The sequence below is a fragment of the Plasmodium knowlesi genome, assembly GCF_000006355.2.
Source record: "Plasmodium knowlesi strain H genome assembly, chromosome: 4".
Lineage (NCBI taxonomy): Eukaryota > Apicomplexa > Aconoidasida > Haemosporida > Plasmodiidae > Plasmodium > Plasmodium knowlesi.
Window position 1 is genome coordinate 751,517 of NC_011905.2, and position 20,496 is coordinate 772,012.

Consider the following 20,496-nt stretch of genomic DNA (forward strand, 5'->3'; position numbering starts at 1 on the left):
CAAAGGAGGGACCTCCATAATTCGTGGACACAAAACAAGGAATGAAAAAACAAAAGGGGGCATTTTTGCATGTCAAAAATTTGTATCTTTTTTTTGTTTAAAAAAAAAAAAAAAATTAATCGAATTCGCCTTGCGCGAGCGTCCGTTCGGGGCATACATACATGCGCATGTGTGTTCATGTGTCCGCGCAGATAGGCATGCCCCTAATATTTTTAACGCCCTGTGTGCGTATTCGAATTGGATTCGACGTAGGAGAATGGCTCGTGTGAGGCGATCTTTTCATCCTATTTTTTCTTCACCCTTCTCCTCACGCACGAGCAGAAGTGAAGACGTTTTTAAAGTCCACCCTCCTGTGTGTAGGTATGGATGTGTGTTTCTTTTTTTTTTTTTTTTTTCTCTCCATTTGGCTATTTTGTAAACCATTTGAATAATCAGTCATTTCTTTTTAGTTTTCTCCCAGCTGGGAGTTGCATTGGCTATTGCGATTGCGATGGCAGGAGGATCTCCCCTGGCAGAGTTGGTTCCGTGTAGGTGGATTCCGGGGGGTGCAGTTGTGACGTGAGCTCGGACTGAAAGCTAGTACTGAGTTCGTCTCTATCCTCGGAAAGGGGGTAACTGGGGTTTAACGTGGTGATGTACTTCTGCTCAAGGAGGATCACTTTGGAGGTCAGGCTCTCCAAGGAACAAATGTGATTATCATGTAAAGAAGAGTAGTAACTATATTCTGAAAACAAAGAAAAGATTTCCTTCTTATAATTGTCATCGTCTTTATGAAAAGAAATCAACTGTTTGCAAAAGAGAGTTAGGAAATTATCCATGTCAAAATTGTAAGTATACAAAATAGAGTATAAAATATTTCTAATCAAGAAAAGGGAGCTTTTGGAAATAACACATTTGTGTATAATACAAACTAGCTTTTTTACATTTGTGGTGATAATAAGTTTAATAATTTTTTTTAATTCTGGGAAGTTATTAATTTTGATAAAATATAGCATGGTAAGGATGAGGGGAATGTCGTAGTTGCAACTGCTTATCATATTTTCGACGTACTCCCTCCTGTCCTTATCGTGAATTTCAATTTGATACTTATCTTCAGACAAATTTAAAAAATGAGAAATGAATAAAAGTTTCTCTGGTTTGGGAATTCGGACATACAAACAGTTCGCCAAATAAATGTCATTCAAACAAACTGTGCTGTGGATGAAAATGAGATTTTTACTTTTGCTAATTTTACCCATAAACATTTTCCTAAATTGATGATTCAAACAATTAAAGGACTCTACTATGAATATGTGAAGGCAGTTTGACTTGTAGGTTACTATTTCCTTCACGAGTTCGTTCAATCCTTTCACGTCATTTTCCTTCAGTTGAGGGCACATAATGTGTGTAACGTTCTTGTTATTATGAATTATGAAATCCTTGTCACCTCCATTGGGGCTTCCCCCATGGTGGCTGTCACTAGAAAAAATGTGCTCTTCATTATGGAGCTTTACTCTATGTATAATATAATATATGATTATTATAATGTTATAATTTCCATAGAAAAAAAACGTGTTAATTAGTGGAATGGTACTTTTTTTTTTCTTCTTTTCCATTTTGGCCGATCCTTCCGTCTTGGCATCTTCCGTGTGCGTGTCTGCATTATGTGGGTTTGGTACGGGAGGTTCCCTCTTTACTACTTTGAAGTAGTTCTTTATGCTGTTCGTGTTTTCGCCCTGCTTCGCCGTAAGCTTTGCCGTCTGCCTCGTTGTCAATTTGGTCTTCACTTTGGTCGTTACTTTGGTCGTCAGTTTTGTCGTCAGTTTTGTCGTCAATTTTGTCGTCACTTTGGTCGTCACTTTTGTTCCCTGTTTCGTTGCCAGTTTCTCCGGCTGCTTCGCCACGCCTGTGTCTTTTTCATCTCGTTTCCTCGAATTGGTTCTTTTCTTTTTTGCACCATTACTCCTCTTCCGCGCGACTACCTCCTCCTGCTCTTCCCTGTAGTTCGTCCGAATGTACTCGATTATTTTTCGAACCTTTTGATACACGTCTCCGTTACACCTTTGAAGGATCGCCTCTATTTCGTGGAACACATTTAGGTAAAGATTCATTTGCGCTTTGTCAGAGGCGATCCAGTCGGCGTCACGCCGTCTGCTCTCCGTCGAAGTGTGTGGTCGGCACTGGGTCAGGCGCTTCGCGTTTGTGTACCTTCATTTAGTAAGGGTGAGCGATACATTAGGAAACGGGGGAGGAGCGGAGCTAGCCGGGGAAGGATATTCCGTTTTTAACTTTATTAAAATATGTCCCGTTCAAGCTTCTAGCATATTAGAATTAGCGTTTTATAATTTAGCGCTTCACCATTTAGCATTCTGCAATTTTGCATTTTAAAAGTTTATAGTGGTTCGGCAGTTTGGCACACCCTTATATTATCACTTTAGTATATTTTTTTTTGCCTTCCTTGCAATTATTATGTGTATTTTTTTTTTTTTTTTTTTTTTTTTTTTCACTAGCACAGTACACATTTTTTTTTTTTTTTTTTTTTTTTTTTTACTTTGTATGCGAGGGGTACTTAGAAGGAGAAAGGCAGTTTGCACTTTTTCTTGCATTAGGTTTGACTATCAGGTTAGGTTTGCGTACCTACCTTTGCTAGGATGGCTTACCAAGTTAGTTCCTCTCAACGAGTTAATTCCTAGGCCTTCCCACACACACACTGCGGTAGTAGCTGAGAGGCGTCTCGTGCGCTATGCATCCTACATATGGGGAAATCGACCTTTACATTTCTGTTCACAAAATCGATTATCGCATTTTGGGGAAGTCTACCTCAGGGCTGACACTGCATTGGTATCGTCTTCCATTTTGTTGGGCATCTGCAAGGGTTTGTTTGATCGTTATCTTTGGCAGACTTTTCCTTTCGTATGAGCGTGGTGACAAAAGGAGTATTTCACCTTTTTTTCTACCTCAAATGAAGCTTGCCGAAAGTGGGATACAGAACCCGAACGGAAAAAGTGACATTTATGGGGGACAGAACTGCTTGCTCTCAACTTAAAACCTGAACCATGAGACCCGGACAGGATGTTCTCAATTTCAAAAAATATATGGTGAAAGTTTTTTTCTTTTTTGAAAGCAGTTCATATTACTATCTTAGATTTTTTTTCCTATCGATGAAGTTCAAAGATGGAATGTAAAAAGAAAAAAGAAAAAAAAAGTCGTCTCTGTTTTCTTTTTTGTGCTTTTTTTTTTTTTTTTTTTTTTTTTTTTATATTCCATCTTTAAGGGGTGAAAGGAGATTCGAAGAGACGTCACCCAAAAGGGGAAAAGTAAAAATACAAGATGAGTATAATATATTTATGCATATATGTCCAACTGTTGCGGTGATAGTGTGTTCGGGATGTACCCTGGAAAATGAAGAAATTTCGTTAAATAAATGGCTGAGAAGATATTTCTTCTCCCGCTCAATGCCCTAAGATAGTTTTTCGAAAGGGAAAATAAAATATAATTCAATTGTGGGGGAACACAATTTTGACAATAAGAATAATAAAATATTTTATATATTATATTTATATATAAGAAGATCAATAAAGATAGGTTCTGCTGGGATTCGAACCCAGGTTTGCAGAGTCAGAGTCTGCAGTGCTAACCACTACACTACAGAACCTAGCAACGTAATAATATTCTTCTTTTCCCTTATTATTTATTAAAGATTGGGCACTCTTTTTTTTTTTTTTCCATTCCCTGAGACCTTTATAACAATAATACAAAAAAAAAAAAAAAAAAAAAAATTGGGAAACGACTTATATGTGGTAATTTGAACAGAGATACATGAAATGCCCTTTTTTTCCTTCCTTTTTTTTTTTTTTTTTTTTTTTGAAATAACCTTTTTCACTTGGGATAAAAATCCCGGTGTCGCCATGTACGCTTATATGCATATTTTTCCTTCGCATTTAGGGCGTTATATCTCCCTATGGACCGCATGTACTTAGTTATCGCCTCATCACCTGTATGCAGGGAACATCTTTACAGCTAAGCAGGTAGGCAACCAAAAGGTTTCCTTTTTTCCCATTTGGCATTCACATTTCCAGGAGCGCGTTGGAATCGTTGGCACAGTTGGCACTTTATTTCGAGTGATTCTTACAGAAGGAACGATTTAAAAAAGGTTTTAACTATTTTAATTTGGCTTTCTCTTCCCTTGCCACGTTCTATATCACACTTATGCTTTCCCACTAGGACAATAACACAGCGGTACTTGTGGGAGCACTTTGATCAGGTGCCTCCGCTGCTTGGGTTAGTTCGGCCACTTTCGAGGATTCCTCACCTGGGTTATTCCTTTTTTAACTTTTTTTTTTTTTTATTTAATCCTTTATATATACACATTTTGAACCGGGGAGACAAAAGGAAAATCTGTTCGTGAGTGTACTTATACACTGTGCACGTAGCTATCATGCAAAAAAAAAAAAAAAAAAAAAAAAAAAATTAAAGGGGACAAAAAATAATTTTATGCTTAACTTAATTCAACGTGGGTGATGACTCTTCTTTGGTGCCATGTGTAATAAGTGTATAATATACTCCCTCTCAGGATATGTGTAAGGGAGATTAATTTTCCAGTTCATCCTGTAACAGAAGTGAAAAAATTAACGTTCTTTTAATTTTAAAAGTGCTCACTATATTATTTGTGTATATGCATTTTTTTTTTTTTTTTTTTTTTTTTTTTTTGATGCATTTTGACACGTGATCATGAATATATATTTTTTCAGGCATATTTTGAACCTTTTTAATTTGCAAGGAAGTCGTATCCTTATATTTTATTTTATTATTTTTTTTTTTTGTAAGGAGACATTAAAGGATATTTTGTTTATGTAGAAATCAATTCCTTTTATGTGGCATGAGTTTCTTCCATCATTCCACATTTGAATCTTCGACTTTTAATTTTTAATATATGCGCATACTTGGCAACTTTTAATTTAACCCATTTTTTGGACTCGCCTGTAAACACTTTAACACACAGAGTAGGTAAAATTGTATGACTCCTCGCATAAACCCACATGCACTTACGGAAGGATCCGCGTGTTGGCGCTGCGTGTTTTTGATTAGCAGTGATTTTATAACACACGCAAAAGGGTTATACGTAAGTGTGGATGAACATATACCCACATATATATTGTTTCCCCCTTTGGGTGTATTTTTTTTTTCCCCCTCTTGAAGAACTTCCCCTGAGGAAATCAAGCGAACAAGCAAGCTAGGAAAGCAGCGCACTCGGCGTTTTAAATCATCCATAGAGAAGGTTAAGCGGTGAATTAATATTTATTGCCTCCTCTTATTTTATCTTTCTTTTGAAGTCGTGGAAAATGGGTAAGGCGATGCACCTCACACTCACGTATACGACAGGGGGCCTCTAATACATACTCCCCTTGTACGAACGTTTCCGCGTGGTCCGGTTTTACGTGAGCTATGTGTGCACGTTTTATGCTCGTTCGTGAGAACCCCACGTGACTACACTTGTGTATATGTATGTATGCTTCTTGCCCACGTGCACATATCGGCATTGACTCCTGCGGGGGAATCCCGTCTCCGTTTCCATTTTCGCAGACGTAAGAGACAACCCATTTATCAAAAACCGATCCAGCACGAGAATTACGAACGCCCCAGGAGGGAATTCTACCGTATCATTTGGAAATTGTAAGAGGAGAAGAGTGGCAAAGGAGGGGTGCAGAGCGCAGTACGCAAATGTGAAGATGTGATTGCGTCTGGAGAGACCCTTGTATGGTTGTGTATTGTTGCTCGCGCGTTCGCGCCAACCACTAGTGAGAGTGTTGCGACCACTCTGAGTAATTTCCCTTTTTAATATCCCCCATAGACGTAGAACCTGAGAACAAAAATGCTAACAAGAAAAGTGCAAATTCAGCCTCAATGAACAATGAGAGCTCAGAGGCTGCGGGTAACCCAGAAATGAACAAAATGCCATCTAAGTCGGACAAAAAGACGAACGTGAAGGTGAACCAGCCCCCCGGAGGAGCGTCAAGCAGTAAGGGCGAGATGCGAGCGCGCTCACGTGAGGATTGCACGGAGTTTTTTTTTTATGTGTACACATTACGTATGTAGTACACACATATGCATCAAGCACGTATCAATGCACACACACGCTAACCCCCGTATGCCCTCCTTTTTTTCAGTCATATTCGGATGAGGACCTTCCCATGTCATCTGCGAATTATAAATGCATGCATCCCCTATCCTAAGGGAAAGGACAAATTGAATGGAACACTTCCAAGTAGACATAAAAAAAAAAAAAAGTTTATAAAAATAGCTAGATTTTTTTTTTTTTTTTTTTTTTTTTGTACATAAATTGGTAACATGTATTTATGCATACAGCTAGCCAACCCAACCCAACCCGTTGGTGCCCCCCCCCCACACGTGCGTCAAGTGTATATCTATTTAAATATTTAAAATATATAAATGAGCACATGTACATACATATATATATATATATTTATTTATACGTCCGTTTTTGAAGAACGCTAAACAGCCGTTATGAAAAAGTAACTCTTGAAAAATGTATATAGAGGATTTTTAAGAAGTTTTTTTTAATCATGTGAAAGGAAAGATAGACGTTAAAACTGTAAGACAGTAGAATTGGTTAAAAGGGCTGTTCCGCGTCATTCTTTCGGTTCATATGCGTTGGAGACGCACTGACAAATCTCTTTTATGTGTTCGCGCTGGAGGGTACCTTTTACGCGAGGACGTGTCCTTCAGAAGAAATGCACTGTCCACCGACATATACATATACATATGTATATGTGTGTGCTCCTAGAAAAAGGGGTCATTAAAAGCAGATATGAGCGACTGTATTTTCTTGTTGCCCAAACCAGAGCAATTGATGAGGTCGTCCTTCTTAGCCATGACAATATTTTTAAAACTTTTGAACTTGTTCGTAATGGTTGCACAGTCGGAGGAGTTGATGGACCTAATTTTTTTCAAGAGTTCGTGTATCTTCTCCGCATGCGTGGACGTCAGTTTGTTGTTCTTTATGTAGGGAATTTTTTTCTCATAAATTTTAAAGTCTTCAATCACACGTGCACATTCTTCGATACTCCAACATAATATTAACGTCATATTAAAACAGAAGGCCAGCTGGTTTATTTCCCCCAGAGAATTTTCTATATTTTCGATATCCACCAGGCATAGCAGTATGCGGTTATTATACTTATTGGACAGTGTTTCGATTCTCGCTTTTAAATAATTGGATCTCAGTCTGTGATACTTCATCGATATGAACAAGCAGGCATTATTCTTCCCGATTAAAAAGTCCGGGATGATGTTACTAAATTTGTATCGGACTCTGTTTATTTTTTTTAAGATTGGATTTAGCTTCTGTCGGGGGGAAATGACTAGGTACTGCTCTGTACTGGGATCGAAGAAGGCGTCTCCCCTTGGCGCTTCGTCCGTGTTGGAGCCATTCTCCCTTTCTGTGCTCGGTTCTCCATGGTTTCCGCCGCTCATGTTGCGGTGGTGAACAAATGCAGTGGTTTATGGTTCACACCTTGGTGCAGAAAAATGGGAGACTGCGGACATGGCATTGTTGCGTGGAATCGCGGCAGGTGCCCGGGACACCCAGAACTTCATACAAGTTTGTCACTTTGGTGATAAGAAAAATTTCCTTTGCTTCATTAATGCACGTCTTCAAGTGAGCAGAAGGAAGGAAAGACGACCTACTTTTTTTTTTTTTTTTTTTTTTTTTTTTCATCCTTTTATTTATATCTCACCACTTGGAAAACTTTGCCAACTTCCCTTAACCGTAAGTACTTTACACATTGTGATACATTGGGGTCATTCTTGGTGGTGCAACTTTCATTTTTTGCCTCTGTGCATTTTGCGAAGCGTTTGGCTCGCTGATGCATTCACGGTTTTGTGAAAACACGCAAATAATTTCCCACCACTAGGTTGCCAATTTCGCTTATTCGGAAGAGTTGCAAAAGGTTGACCCTTCCACGCTGCGCAGCCTTCATAAAGAAGGGTCAGCCATTTGACATGGGGCAATTGAGAAGCAAGCGGGTTCGGAGCGGATGGTCAAACGGATAAACGAAAAAAAGAGGATTCAAAAGTTCCACATCCGTTTGTGCGTGAGAATTAATGAGCCATTCTGCACCAGGCACAAAAAAAGAGCAGCGTTAAGTGCAACAAAATGTACAAATAGGGAAGGCAAAAACAGTGTAGGATGTAAAACCAAAGCGTGAGTGAAAAGTATATAAATTTATCCCGCGTTGAAAAAAGAAAGAATAAATCCATATTGTGGGAGAAGAAACGCCACAAGTGAAATCAACCAAATGATAAAATCGTTTGCATAATATATTTTTTTTTTTTTCGTTCAAATGGGCATAAACAATAATTTAATTTTTTACCCTAATTGAGGTCACACGAAGGTGAAGCGTTGTCGTGTGCCGCGACATATGGTTGTCAGGGTTGCACACGCATGGACATTCGCAATGACGCACATACGATAGTGAGGTGTACTGCAACACCGTGAAGAAGTACCTCCTATGTGCGCGTAGCGCATAGGTGTCTCTGCTAGTTCTGCGATTGATTGCAGGAAGATATATAGGTGATATTGACGCCAAAGTTGGTGACAGAAATGAGTGCTCCACTAGGTCACACCGGAAACAGCGAAGGGAATAACATAATTAATTTCGTCCAGTGGATCGATAGTATCCTCACCTCGGATATCTTGGTGAACGGTAATTTTTTGCGTATAGAAGATGAGAAGGGGAAGAAGAGGAAGCGAGAGGAAAGTTTGGAGGAGGCAGCAACAGACAAGTTGAGAAATGCAAAACGATTTCCATGCGAAAATGTGAGAAATATGAGCAAAACTTTGGTGAGGGATGAGGAGGATATAGAAAACTATCACAGAGAAGGAAATAAACAAGTTGCCAGTTCCCCCCTTTATCGCAATATTAAAAGGTCAACAGACCTGTACCCTTCAGAACCTGATGAGATCATAATATCTTTTCAGGCAGATCAAGAAAATGATCTTATCGATAGGGAAAGAATGTTCCCCAAGGAAAAATCCCCAAATGATGATTCTTCCTCATGTGATATATCCGAAATAGAAAGCGATGAAGAACAGAATGAAGGGATGGCGAAGTCGGGGAGTAAGGACGCAGAAGAAAAGAGTTCACTTATTGTTAATAGAAGTTACACACGGGGGAGTAGCGAGTATGGCTATACTCATGAGGAAGTAAAAGGAGGATCACCTGGCCCATTTGTCTACGATATAACGAGCAGTCTTATGTTCTTTTCGTCGGATGAAGATCACTACGATGGGGAAGAGGGCGATAGGAATGGCGAAAAGGATGCTAGAGAGGAAACATCCAGGAGCTCCAACTATCTGCCCTCCTGCCTGAACTATGATAAGATGGAAAAAAATATAAGTACCATGAGGGAGATGGACGATGAATTTTACAACTTATCAAGGCAGGACCATCAAAAAGGGGAGGGTGCGAAAGACTTGGATGACACTGGTATAACAGTTCCTGCGGTCACTGCAAAGGTTGACAGGGAATACAACCCCCCCCTCACGGATCATGTGCGCAATGAAGGAAAAGTGGCCACTTCCAGCAATGATAACAGGTGGGCGACCAACCAGGAGGAAGGAAACAACGTAAGCAATAGGAATGTGACGAATTTGAAGGCGGGAGAGAGGACGAAGAATCAGGAGCAAGTATCCCCAAAAAATGCGGCCACAAATTTCTCCTTCTGGAATATAGCACACGAAACGTATGTAACAAGACCTCTGTACGCACAACACTTGAAAAAGGAGCAAGTCTCATTGTTGGATGAATCAGAAGAAATGGTCAAAAGTTATTCTGTTAATAAGTACTCCATAAAATATGTGCCTAGGCATTTGCTTTATGTGGTGAGTCAAGTAGCATCCAGGACGTTTTTCGACCCCCTATATCGGAAGAAGTTGTTTCGTCATTATTAGGTTTTTTTTTTTTTTTTTTTTTTGTGAATCAAATTATTTGGCAGATTAAAAAAAAAAAACGCCTTCAAGAAAGGCATCTATATAAATTTCCCAATTGGGGATTACGAATTTGTCCCTTTTTTTCCTTTTTTCTTTTTTTTTGAGTACACTATTATATTCGCTCAGCACATTATTGCTAGCACAGTGGAAAAAAACATATAACTGCGCTCAAGATGCTTTTCGTTGAAGCAGAATTATTTCATTCCTTCTTTTAAAATAAAAGATACATACAGGTAAGACAACATGTACAGAGCGGCTAACCCAGAAAAATTTTTTGTTTTGCAATCCAAGGGGGGTTGATCCGTGTATATGTACATTTGTTATAGACCCCCGAGGGGTAAATACACCCTTTGGCTTTTACTATAATTTTCATTCAAATGGTATTTGCGGTTGTATTTTATGATTTCATCTGCAGTTGTGTTGCCGCGCGGAGGTCGCATGTGTAAACATATGATAATGTCCTGCTATACCCTTGGCTCTTTTGCGATGTGGTATATTTATTTTATTTCTTTTTTGGGGACAAGCCCGCTGCGTGGTACTTTTTTACACACGAATGGAGCTTCCACAAATGGTTTACACTTTTTAAGAAGGAAAAATTCTAATAGAGGAAAAAAAAACTTCCACTGATAATGTTAGCATTCACATGGGTTGTCAATTCTTGTTCTTCCAAAAAAAAAGGGGAATAACAGAAGGTGTTACTTTTTACCTGACCGGCAAGGCATTATTCGAATTTTTTTTTTTTTTTTTTTTTTTTTTTTGCATGGTTGTGCGGAAGGAGGCTAGAAGGGGAACATTTACGGAAAGAATCTTATGCGCTGCTGAGAAGGTATACACTCCAGGGAAAATATACGCGGCGAGGAAAATAACGTTGGTAGGATTATCCATGTGGCTAACGCACATGAGAATGTTTTTTTTTTTTTTTTTTTTTTTTTTTTTCCCGAGTTGTATTGGTGATCGGTAGACGGAAGATAGTGACACATTTCAAAATGTTCCTTTTCAAAATGTGGTTGTGGAGAGGGGTAACATGACGCAGCGTAAAAATTAATCAAGTTATATACGTACGAAACGTACTATGTGTTGGCAGTTTTGTACATACAATTCAAATTTTCCATTTTGTTAAATTGTAATTAGCTCAGAAGACCCCATTTCTACTTCTCATGCGAAATTTGGGTAATGACTCAAATAACATAAGTATAAAATATGTTCTCAGTTGAAGCGGAAAACGCCTTGGGATATGGAAAAAAAAAAACGAGTAAGAAATTTACTCATGGGGAAGTTAACCGATTAGAGACAGACGAAGCGGTTAAAAGAGAATGGAAAGGATCACATGAGGAGAATCATAATAAACTGAGGAATAACGTTCCGCTTATGTTTCCGAAGGGGATGAAAATGGAACAGAAAAAATGCTTAATAAATGGAAATGGGGAAGACAACCCAGGCGAAGAAAAATCATTGAGTGAGGAAGCTTCTCCTTTAACAGTAAATCTCACAAGTGAAGAGGCTCAGGAAGGCACGCATTCGACGGTGACAAAAGAAACGAATGTGATAAGTATAATTACACCCGTTGGCGAACTTCTTCGGAGCAGTACCCACCAATCCGCCTGGGATAATAACGCCCTTGGAAGGGATAAAAGTACCATGAAGTACTTTCTCCCTCGAAGAAACATCACTGTTGATTGTGAAAAGAAAGGAAAGACAAACCTTTTCGTTAGTACCCTGAATGAGTCAAATAATCCTTTGGCATGTTCTCCAACAGGATGCCATTCCACAGGTTGCTGCCGGGATATTCTGCAGCAACATTTTGAGCGCCATATTAGTAAAGGGGTAAATTTAGCAGAAGCAGGATTGAAAAAATGTGAAGGAAGCAATTCTGAAAGTGGGGAATTCGGGAATGGAAGTTACGAAAGTGTGAAGGGATCTACATCTAAGGATTCCCCTCTGGGGAACCCATTCGTGAAGAGGGATATCATCCACTGGCATAACAACGATTTTTCGCTATGTGGAAGTAGTGAAGATATTCCCGAAGGCAAACTGAAGGATGACGAAAATGAGGAGCGGACAGAAGGAGAAGAGACAGATGTGAGTACAGTTAGGAGTGTCGAATCGGTTGATGATGCTGCAACACATGGGGGGATCCAAGAGGGGGAGAACCATCAAATTGGGAATTTAAATAGAGGAGATACAGCAACGCTTGATGTGGTAAAAATGGACAATTCACATATAGGTATCCACCACTCAGATGACAACATTTTGGAATATAGTAACGAAGAGAAAAAACGTGATCACTCAAAAATGGAAGGTGAAGCATTTAAGACGATAAACAGTGGGAGTGCTATAAAACCTGCTATCGTAGAAGGAAAAAATGAGTTTATGCGTTCTGATATTGCATCTCCGGAAGGAGGGGAAATAGGATGTACAGAAGAAAAGGCGCTTACAGTGAATAAACACCCTATCACACAGGGAGGCATTACCCATGCAGACAAGAGGGAAAGTAAAGGGGGACAAATCCACAACGCAATTCACGGCAACTGTACAAAGGAACAAACTTTATTAAGCGCCGATATAGGGGTGAACAAAATGTTGAATTCCTCAAATGGGGTAGAAATAAAGATGGATGATTGCACTTATCGCTGTGTTTATAATATGAACAGAGCGGCGAAAGTATATTCCACTGATAGCACTGTAAATTTTTTAAAAAACAATGTGATTTTTCTGAGGAAAAGAAGAAGTAACAACACCCGTAAGAAGGATAGTAACCAGAGGAGCTGCAGCAGTAGCAGTAGGAATGTGAACAGAGAAGGAGATGGGAAGAGTAAGGACCTACCTAATGAACATGGTGTAGTACAGAATATGAGAAATACGTTTTTGCCCATCCCAAAGGGTACTTCAATATTTGTGGAGAAAAGTGAAAAAAATAGGAAGTGCCCAAGTAGGGAGAGAAAGGGCAATTCTTCAAGCGATAGAGAGAAGGGCGACCTGGTGCATGGGGGTGAAAAGAATCCCACTTCCCCCCATTTGGAGGGTACATGGAAAAAGGAGAAATCACCAAATAGGATATTCAATGAAAGCAGGTTAACAATGAAGCAGGTGGAAGGATGTCCCTCTGTTGTAAATGGGTATATATGTAACTTCAATGAGGGGCAAAGCAGTTCCCAAGGAAAAGTACCCTCAAGTCGATACTCACGCAGAATAGACAGACTGGAAGGTCAGTCCTCACCCTCAAATTGGAAATTCGGCGTAACGGATGAGCTCAAAGGAGGGTCATCACCACACAGCATACAAAATGTTGACATGGGAAGGAAGCCATGTGTAGCTTTCCAGGTGGGACCAAAGACGGATAAGACATCATTGCAAGAGGAAAAAAGTGATGACAATGGACGGAATGAAAAGGAAGAAAAAAGGCTCAATTTTCCAAGTGTAAAATTCGGAGTAGAAGGAAGGCAGAGTAGCATAGCGAAGGGGAAGAAAAAACAGTATAAGTTATTTCACATCCATGACATGCCTAGCAATACCCACTTGGATGAACCGAAAAGTGGAGAGGAAGGGAACATGAATAACAGAAGGACAAACCAAGATTCTCTCTCAGTTCACCATTCGGTGGTGAGCGCAAATGACGAGATGACCACAGGGGTAGACATAACTCAAAAGGTAGGGCAACAACATCCCCTGACGAGCAGATCCAATCAGAGTCATCACATAATGAATATAATTAGAGGGTCGAAAAATCAGCAACGAAAGGATACCATGCGAGGTGGTAATGTTAGAAACAACCCAAATGTGTTCTGCACGAATGACACCAATTATGGTATTATAAGTATTCCTAATTGGGAGTCTAGGGAAAACATACAAATGAGCATTCCCAACGAAATGAACCTTACCAATTTTGGTGGACAATATGAGACTATCAAAGCCTGTTATGATGACCAGTCAGGAAGTGAAGAAAAAGGTGGTCTGGGAGGGAATTATCCCCCTTCGAAGGAAACCCTGTTGGATCGAATTAACAAATATATTTCCGCAACGAACAGGAAAAATGAAATGAATCATTACTACATGCAGTCAGAATCGGAAAATAAAAAAATAAAAGAAGAACATAATCGCAGAGGGATGAAGGAGAAAAGTGTTAAGGATGTCTTTCCGTTAAAAAGTGACAGAACCATTTTCCCTCTCTTTACTCCAATACGGAGAAGCGATAAAATGACGAGCAAAAAAGTATTCCACATAAGGAATAGAAATGCGTACATGGTGGAAGGTCCACCAGAAATGAGTCCCATGGTAGGTACAAATCGGAAAAATGATATTTCTCTAAACGAATTTGTAAAAAATAAATTGTTAACCAAAGGAGGGGAATGCAATTTTCTCCCTAATTGTACTACACATATGACAGATAAGTCAAATGTGGGAAGTTCAAGCTCGTCCTTCTATGATAAAATCAAAGGTAATAACAACCCACATGTGCCTAATTGTAAAAAAAATGAAGACAAGTCAAGGTCCCCCTTGAACAGCCTTCTTAAAAATTTCTACACAGAAAGAAGAAACAACACAACTGGTGAGACATGTACCAACAGGAATTTTATCATTCACAGGAATAGGAACAATTTGAAAAATGAAAATAAAGCGTTTGGCATTAGTGAGGAAGGGACTTCTTCTGCTCTGGTGGTCAACGATGAAGGAAACTACACTCAAGAGCACAGAAGGGGGGATGTCTTAAGGAGGTGCGACGCTTACAGAAGTTGTGTCTCAGCTAGAGATGACCAATTGAACAAGATAGGCGGATTGGAAATTGATGTGAAAGAGGGCGAGATGAGACGAACCTACTTGGAAAGGGGGCATTCGGATTATCATATAACGATATGTGAGGATAGAGAAAATGTAAAGGAATTGACCAAGGAAAAAACAGAGGCAAAATTATGTGGCAAAAATAATAATCCAATTCCAGAGCAGACAGAGAGATTTAATTTTTTTCATAGCGAGCATGATTTATTTAACGGAGAGAAATTAAGGCTTTATTTTTCTAAAGGGAAAAATGCCCTGCATAATGGGATTTTTAAAATAAGGAGCGAAGCTGGGATATTTTCAATTCTTAAAAATTTCGCCTTTTTCGAGGAAGGGGCGAAAATGAGTGATGCAGACGGGGCCAAACAGGAATCCATTTCGTATGAATGTAGATATAACGCCGAGTTGGTTTGTCGCCGTGGTGAGGGGAAAGTGCTAAGTGTGGCGAAAACGGGTGCTGAAGTTGCGAATGTTACAGGGGATGCAGCGCGTGTATCAGGTGCGGTCGATGGGGGGTTCACTAGTAAGGAGGACAAGAATGATGAGACTGGGACGATTGCAGTGAATTCGCAGAATGGATCTCGTGAGGTAAATAACATCATTTATGGCACGAGCGAAGCGGAAAAATCCGCGTGTGCAGGATCGGACGACGAAGTAAGGGGCGCAATTGGCCAAATAGGTAGCAGTGTCAGAATCTGTAGTAACGGCAGACACGCGTGGAAGGAGTTCGCCGGAGGAGAGACACCCCAGGGGGGAGATGTACAAATGAGTGCACTGAGTAACCAAAACGAGGAAGTGAAGGATGCAAAGGGGGGAACTCTTACCGAGGGGAACAAGTGCGTACTGCGAATGAGTGACGAAGAAGGGATCGAAATTAACGTCGACGTTGAGAGAGATGATATTATAAACGCAGTGTGTCAAAGGAGTGAGGTGGAAGAAGAGAAAGGTGCTTTGTTTGACAGGGAACAAAGTGGCCCCTTTTTCTGCCTCAAAGATGGAGAGGTAAGAACAGGGGACAGCGCCAATTTTGGATACAGCGAAAACCATGATTTGAAGAGGCAAAAATGTGATGCCTCAAGAATCTCAAATGTTATGCTAGATAATTTCGAGAAAATTGCCGAAAGGATCAACTTCATTTTAGAAGACACAGTAATGTTTTTTCAGAAAAATTTATATGTCCATAATGGGTATGGGTCTGTGAAGATGTACAAAGAGGGCACGGGGTGGTTAGGAGAAAACACAGTGGGTAAGTGGTCTCGTGTGTACAAAATTAATAAGGTGGTGTGTAAGGGGGCACATGGGGTGGTATTTTCCGCGTGGAGGGGGGAGGAAGGGGATGATATGGGTAAGCAGCTTGAAGAGAAGGCGGAAAAAGACGCAACCCTGGAGAAGGAAAACGAAACAGGCGAGGGGGGCACAAAAGTGGAAGGAGCAGGGGGGGGTAGCATCAATCAAAAGAACAATGGGGACATCCATCACGGAGAAGATAAAGGTAGTCATCAAGGCATCGATAAAGGTAGTCACCAAGGCATCGATAAAGGTAGTCACCAAGGCATCGATAAAGGTAGTCACCAAGGCAACGATGAAGGTAGTCACCAAGGCAACGATAAGGACAGCGATGAAGAGAAATATGATGAAGAGAATTTGGTGACACTGAAAATTATTAACTTGCGCTATTTAAGTAAAGAAAATAGCTTGAGGAGAATCATGAAGGAGGTGCATTTCTTACAAAATTGCAATCACCCCAATATTGTTAAGTACCACGAATCCTTTTTCTGGCCTCCCTGTTATCTGGTCATTGTGTGTGAATTCCTCTCAGGTGGAACATTATTCGATTTATATAAAAAGTGTGGAAGGATAACTGAAGATGTGTTGGTACACATTTTAGACGACGTATTAAAGGCGTTAAAATATTTGCATAACGAATGCTCCTTATGTTTAGTTCATAGGGACATCAAACCGACAAATATCGTTTTTTCGAAAAGTGGAGTGGCAAAGATAGTAGACTTTGGATCCTGTGAAAAGGTAGAAGATCTAAAGTTGCATGAAGTTGTGGGAACTCTTTATTATATTTCCCCAGAAATTTTGAAGAGAGAAAAGTATGACTGCTCAGCAGACATTTGGTCGTTAGGAATAACTATATATGAAAGTGTCATGTGCGCACTGCCCTGGAGGGGGAAAAAAGATATTGAGGAATCTATAAAGCAAATTGTGGATTCCTCTCCTAAAATTAATCTGTGCTCCGGTTTCAGCAAACAGTTCTGCTTCTTTGTAGAGTCTTGTTTGCAGAATAATCCTGGAAAAAGGGCAAAGGTTGCAAATCTACTTGGTCACAAATTTTTAACGAAAAAGAGACTCATACGGAGGAAACCGAGTTCCATTTTCGAAATTAGAGATATTCTCAAAGTGAACAATGGGAAGGGGAAAAATAATATTTTTCGAAATTTTTTCAAGAATCTTTTTTTCTTTAATGATAAGAATAAACGGAGAACGAACAAAGCTTTGAGTTCTAAGTCTTGTGAACCGGAAATGTTTTACCAGAAATTAAAACGAGAGAACTTTGACTTCTTCGAAATTAAGTTGCGAGACGAGAACAGCAGGTCTTTGGGCCACTTGCACGTGGGTGACATGAAGCCTGGAGAACCTGAAAACGAAGAAGAGGGTAAGGAAGGCGCCCCAAATGAAAAAACAAAACCAAATCTGCACGACAACGATGACGCAGAATGTGCGGAGACGGAAGTCCAATGGATGAATAACCTCTCCTCAAACTATCTCGATTCAAAGGAGGACTTAGCGAAACAGCCTCATGCTACCTAGAAACACGCATTCACATTGGGCAGTGTTACTCGGTTAGAAAAAAAAAAAAAAAAAGAGGCAACATGGGGAGAGGGGGAAGATGGAAAAGAGAAAAGAAGTAAGCTTGAACAGAACGCACCGTATAGCTCCCCACCCCTTCAACATATTACGCATTGGTTATTCACAAGTCGTGCAACTGTGGTTCGTCTGATCCTAAGGGGCTATGTGTGAACCTGTTCCGACTGGCGCCATAGGAACATGTCCCCATTATATCCCCTCTTTCGTGACCCGCCTAACTCACTTTTTCCAGTGCCCAAATTAAAAAGCTTCCTTCTTCAGTTTTACAAGATATCATGCGATGTCTATCAAGTTGTTTTAGTTGTGTATGTCTATTTAATTTACTTTTTGTTAATTCGATGCCATGTGTGTGTCCTTCCTTCGTAGCGTTCCGCGATTGTTTTGGCTACGAATTAAGGAGATTCACGTTCAGTGCATGTACCTGTCAATGAATTCTTTTATTATTTTTTTTTTCGTTTTTACTCTATTATCATTTCTATTATTCATCATTATTTCCCTTCTTACTTTTTTCAAAATTTATTTTTAACGTTTTTGTCCTTGTAATTAAAAGATGTTTATTTTTAATTGATGTTTTATATTTGCTTGTATAAAATAAGTTTTCTGCTATTTCGAAATGAGACTTATCCAAAGGGATGCAGACTTATTTGTGTATACAGAGGTAGGTGCTTCTCCCAAACCTTTATCCTCATGTGAAGATGTTAATTTTTTTTTCTTTTTGCAAAGGGACATGAGTGCGCTAAAGAAGGGCTTTTCTGCGCATTAACATGTATAAGCATATGTGTGCATCCCCCACGGTGGAATAATCTCCACTTTTGTGGTCATCCGAAGGGGTGTGTGCACACTCTTTGTTAACATGTCAAATTTTCCGGTGGGAATGTTCTTTCCGTTTATATGAATAAAGGGTTGCCCCGTTTAGAATTATGCCCATTGTGGGGCTTTTTTTGAGAAGTTCACTGGAAGAAGACGACACCAAAGTTTGTTAGGTGTGGTATGTACCTTTCCTTATAACATAGCAAAGGCGATGCGCTTTACATTCGCGATAAAGTGCATGTCCAGACGTAAAGTACCTGGGAAGGGGGTAATTCCTCTCTACCTATGGGTTCGCCCTTTTGGAAAGCACCCTAAGATTGAAAAGCTAGGAGTGTCAACTTGAATGAACGGAAGGCGTAATATTAGTCAATATACGTGAACATTGGTGGGAATTTTTCTGTTTTTTCAATGGTTGCTTAATTTTATCATAGTTAAGAAGTATTTAATTAAGAATTCCTTTTTCAAACGGGAAATTATATTCCTTAATTTTTTTTCTCTTCTTTGCTAAAGATACAGAATTAAGTAATTCAGGGTGTTTTCGCCGACAGGCAAAAGTACCCATCCCACCCTTAATCCCTGCACTTGTACAGGAAGGGTGTGAAAAAAAAAAAAAAAAAAAATATGACATTCCTTTCTTTGTTATATGAGACGTTTTTTTCTGTTGCCCTTGGGAGTTTTATGCCTGATAGGAGTTTTTTTTCGAGGATTTCCTTTTTTTTTTCTTTTTTTTTTGTAATGGGAAGATTGTAGTGGAAATGAAACTAACGTTTTTTCACTTGTTTGTTATTCTTCTGGAAGGTAATGTTTAGCAGAAGGTGAACTTTTCGTAGTGTAATGAATGCCCCAAAAAAAAATGTGTGAAGAGAATGTGCAAAGGGTGTGTAGCCAAATCACGTTTTTCCTTGCGCTCCCGGACGTTGTGTAGCATTATTTTCATGTTTATTGTTTTTAACCATGTGGGCGAGTAAATAAGTATGGATACCTACGTACACCTCACTACACGCATTTATTCAGTTATTCGCTCGGTGGCATGGTCCATTAAAAGGGTTTAGAAAAAATAGCCATGGGTGAGATGTTTATGTGTAAGTTAAATTTGCATTAAAAAAAATCCAAGCCTTCACTTTTCTGTTTCTGTTTTTTTTTTCCTTTTTTTTTTTTTTTGCGATTTTTTTTTTCTCATGGTTAGCTTTTTCCCTAGTTTTGGCTTTTTTTTTTTTTTTTTTTTTTTTTTGCGATTTTTTTCCTTTGCGTCATTAGATTCGGCTGTTCACTTGGCTTAATATCATTAGAGAAGGGACTTTATCATTATGGTACATTTATTTTTTTCTTTTTCACGTTTTATCATTATAGTAATAAATGGTATATATGTTTGATTTCTTTTATATTTCTGAATTCCCTTCTGTGTTTTATTGCATTTTATTATTTTATTCGTTTCTGTGCCCTTTTTAGTTTAAGTTTTTTTTTTTTTTTTTTTAAAAAAAATTTTAATTTTTCGCGTCATCCACAGTGAAAATTGTTTCGTTTTCGTGAAATTTCACGGATTGATTAATGAATAAATGTATTGGAGGATTACTCCTCATTTTGTGTCAACATTTATTCATTTTCATTTTTCCACCCCCCCCCCGATTGGGGAAACCTGCATTCTTCGTTTGGCCGTCACATTTCTGTTCCAGCGAATTCCCCGTGTGTACGAATGTGTACAGGGAAATGCAGATTTTTGAGCGGGCACTTGCACACGTACATATGCATACGTGGCAGGCATTTGTGTAGGAATAGATGCCTACGTGTCGCGCAATTCTTCCTTCACTTTTTATGAACCTCTGGCTTCCCGTTGAGTGACCTTTTTTTTGTGGCATGGTCTACGTAGCAAGAGTTTGTCAATTTGTTTTCCGTTTGTTTGCCCCTTTGATTTGATTACTCATTTGCCCCTTTTTTTTTTTTTTTTTTTTTTTTTTTTGTTTCTCCGAAGCTGCCACAGCTTCTGCTCAACATCACTTCTATTTAGCCCGACCCGTTTACACCACCTCGGTGGCCCGTTTTGTTGCATT

General features: G+C 39.3%; 5 protein-coding genes and 1 non-coding gene across 6 annotated transcripts; 3 read left to right on the forward strand and 3 right to left on the reverse strand.

Annotated features, from left to right (window-relative positions):
* Positions 1–476: 476 nt before the first annotated feature.
* On the reverse strand, positions 477–2,090 carry PKNH_0417500 (conserved Plasmodium protein, unknown function; the record flags this gene model as incomplete). The annotated part of the gene is made up of 1 exon (XM_002257963.1): positions 477–2,090. One exon carries the CDS (start codon positions 2,088–2,090, stop codon positions 477–479), a length of 1,614 nt encoding a protein of 537 aa, XP_002257999.1.
* Positions 2,091–3,562: 1,472 nt separating this feature from the next.
* On the reverse strand, positions 3,563–3,634 carry PKNH_0417600. The gene has a single exon. It is a non-coding gene; the product is annotated as a tRNA-Gln (tRNA).
* Positions 3,635–5,321: 1,687 nt separating this feature from the next.
* Positions 5,322–6,160, forward strand: PKNH_0417700 (conserved Plasmodium protein, unknown function; the record flags this gene model as incomplete). The annotated part of the gene is made up of 4 exons (XM_002257964.1): positions 5,322–5,325; positions 5,563–5,652; positions 5,831–5,998; positions 6,147–6,160. 4 exons carry the CDS (start codon positions 5,322–5,324, stop codon positions 6,158–6,160), a joined length of 276 nt encoding a protein of 91 aa, XP_002258000.1.
* A 620-nt stretch (positions 6,161–6,780) lies between these two features.
* Positions 6,781–7,473, reverse strand: PKNH_0417800 (ERCC1 nucleotide excision repair protein, putative; the record flags this gene model as incomplete). Its single annotated transcript, XM_002257965.1, has 1 exon — positions 6,781–7,473. The coding sequence occupies one exon, from the start codon at positions 7,471–7,473 to the stop codon at positions 6,781–6,783; it is 693 nt and encodes a 230-aa protein (XP_002258001.1).
* Positions 7,474–8,602: 1,129 nt separating this feature from the next.
* Positions 8,603–9,952, forward strand: PKNH_0417900 (conserved Plasmodium protein, unknown function; the record flags this gene model as incomplete). The annotated part of the gene is made up of 1 exon (XM_002257966.1): positions 8,603–9,952. One exon carries the CDS (start codon positions 8,603–8,605, stop codon positions 9,950–9,952), a length of 1,350 nt encoding a protein of 449 aa, XP_002258002.1.
* A 1,239-nt stretch (positions 9,953–11,191) lies between these two features.
* On the forward strand, positions 11,192–17,581 carry PKNH_0418000 (protein kinase, putative; the record flags this gene model as incomplete). The annotated part of the gene is made up of 1 exon (XM_002257967.1): positions 11,192–17,581. One exon carries the CDS (start codon positions 11,192–11,194, stop codon positions 17,579–17,581), a length of 6,390 nt encoding a protein of 2,129 aa, XP_002258003.1.
* Between the last annotated feature and the right edge of the window lie 2,915 nt (positions 17,582–20,496).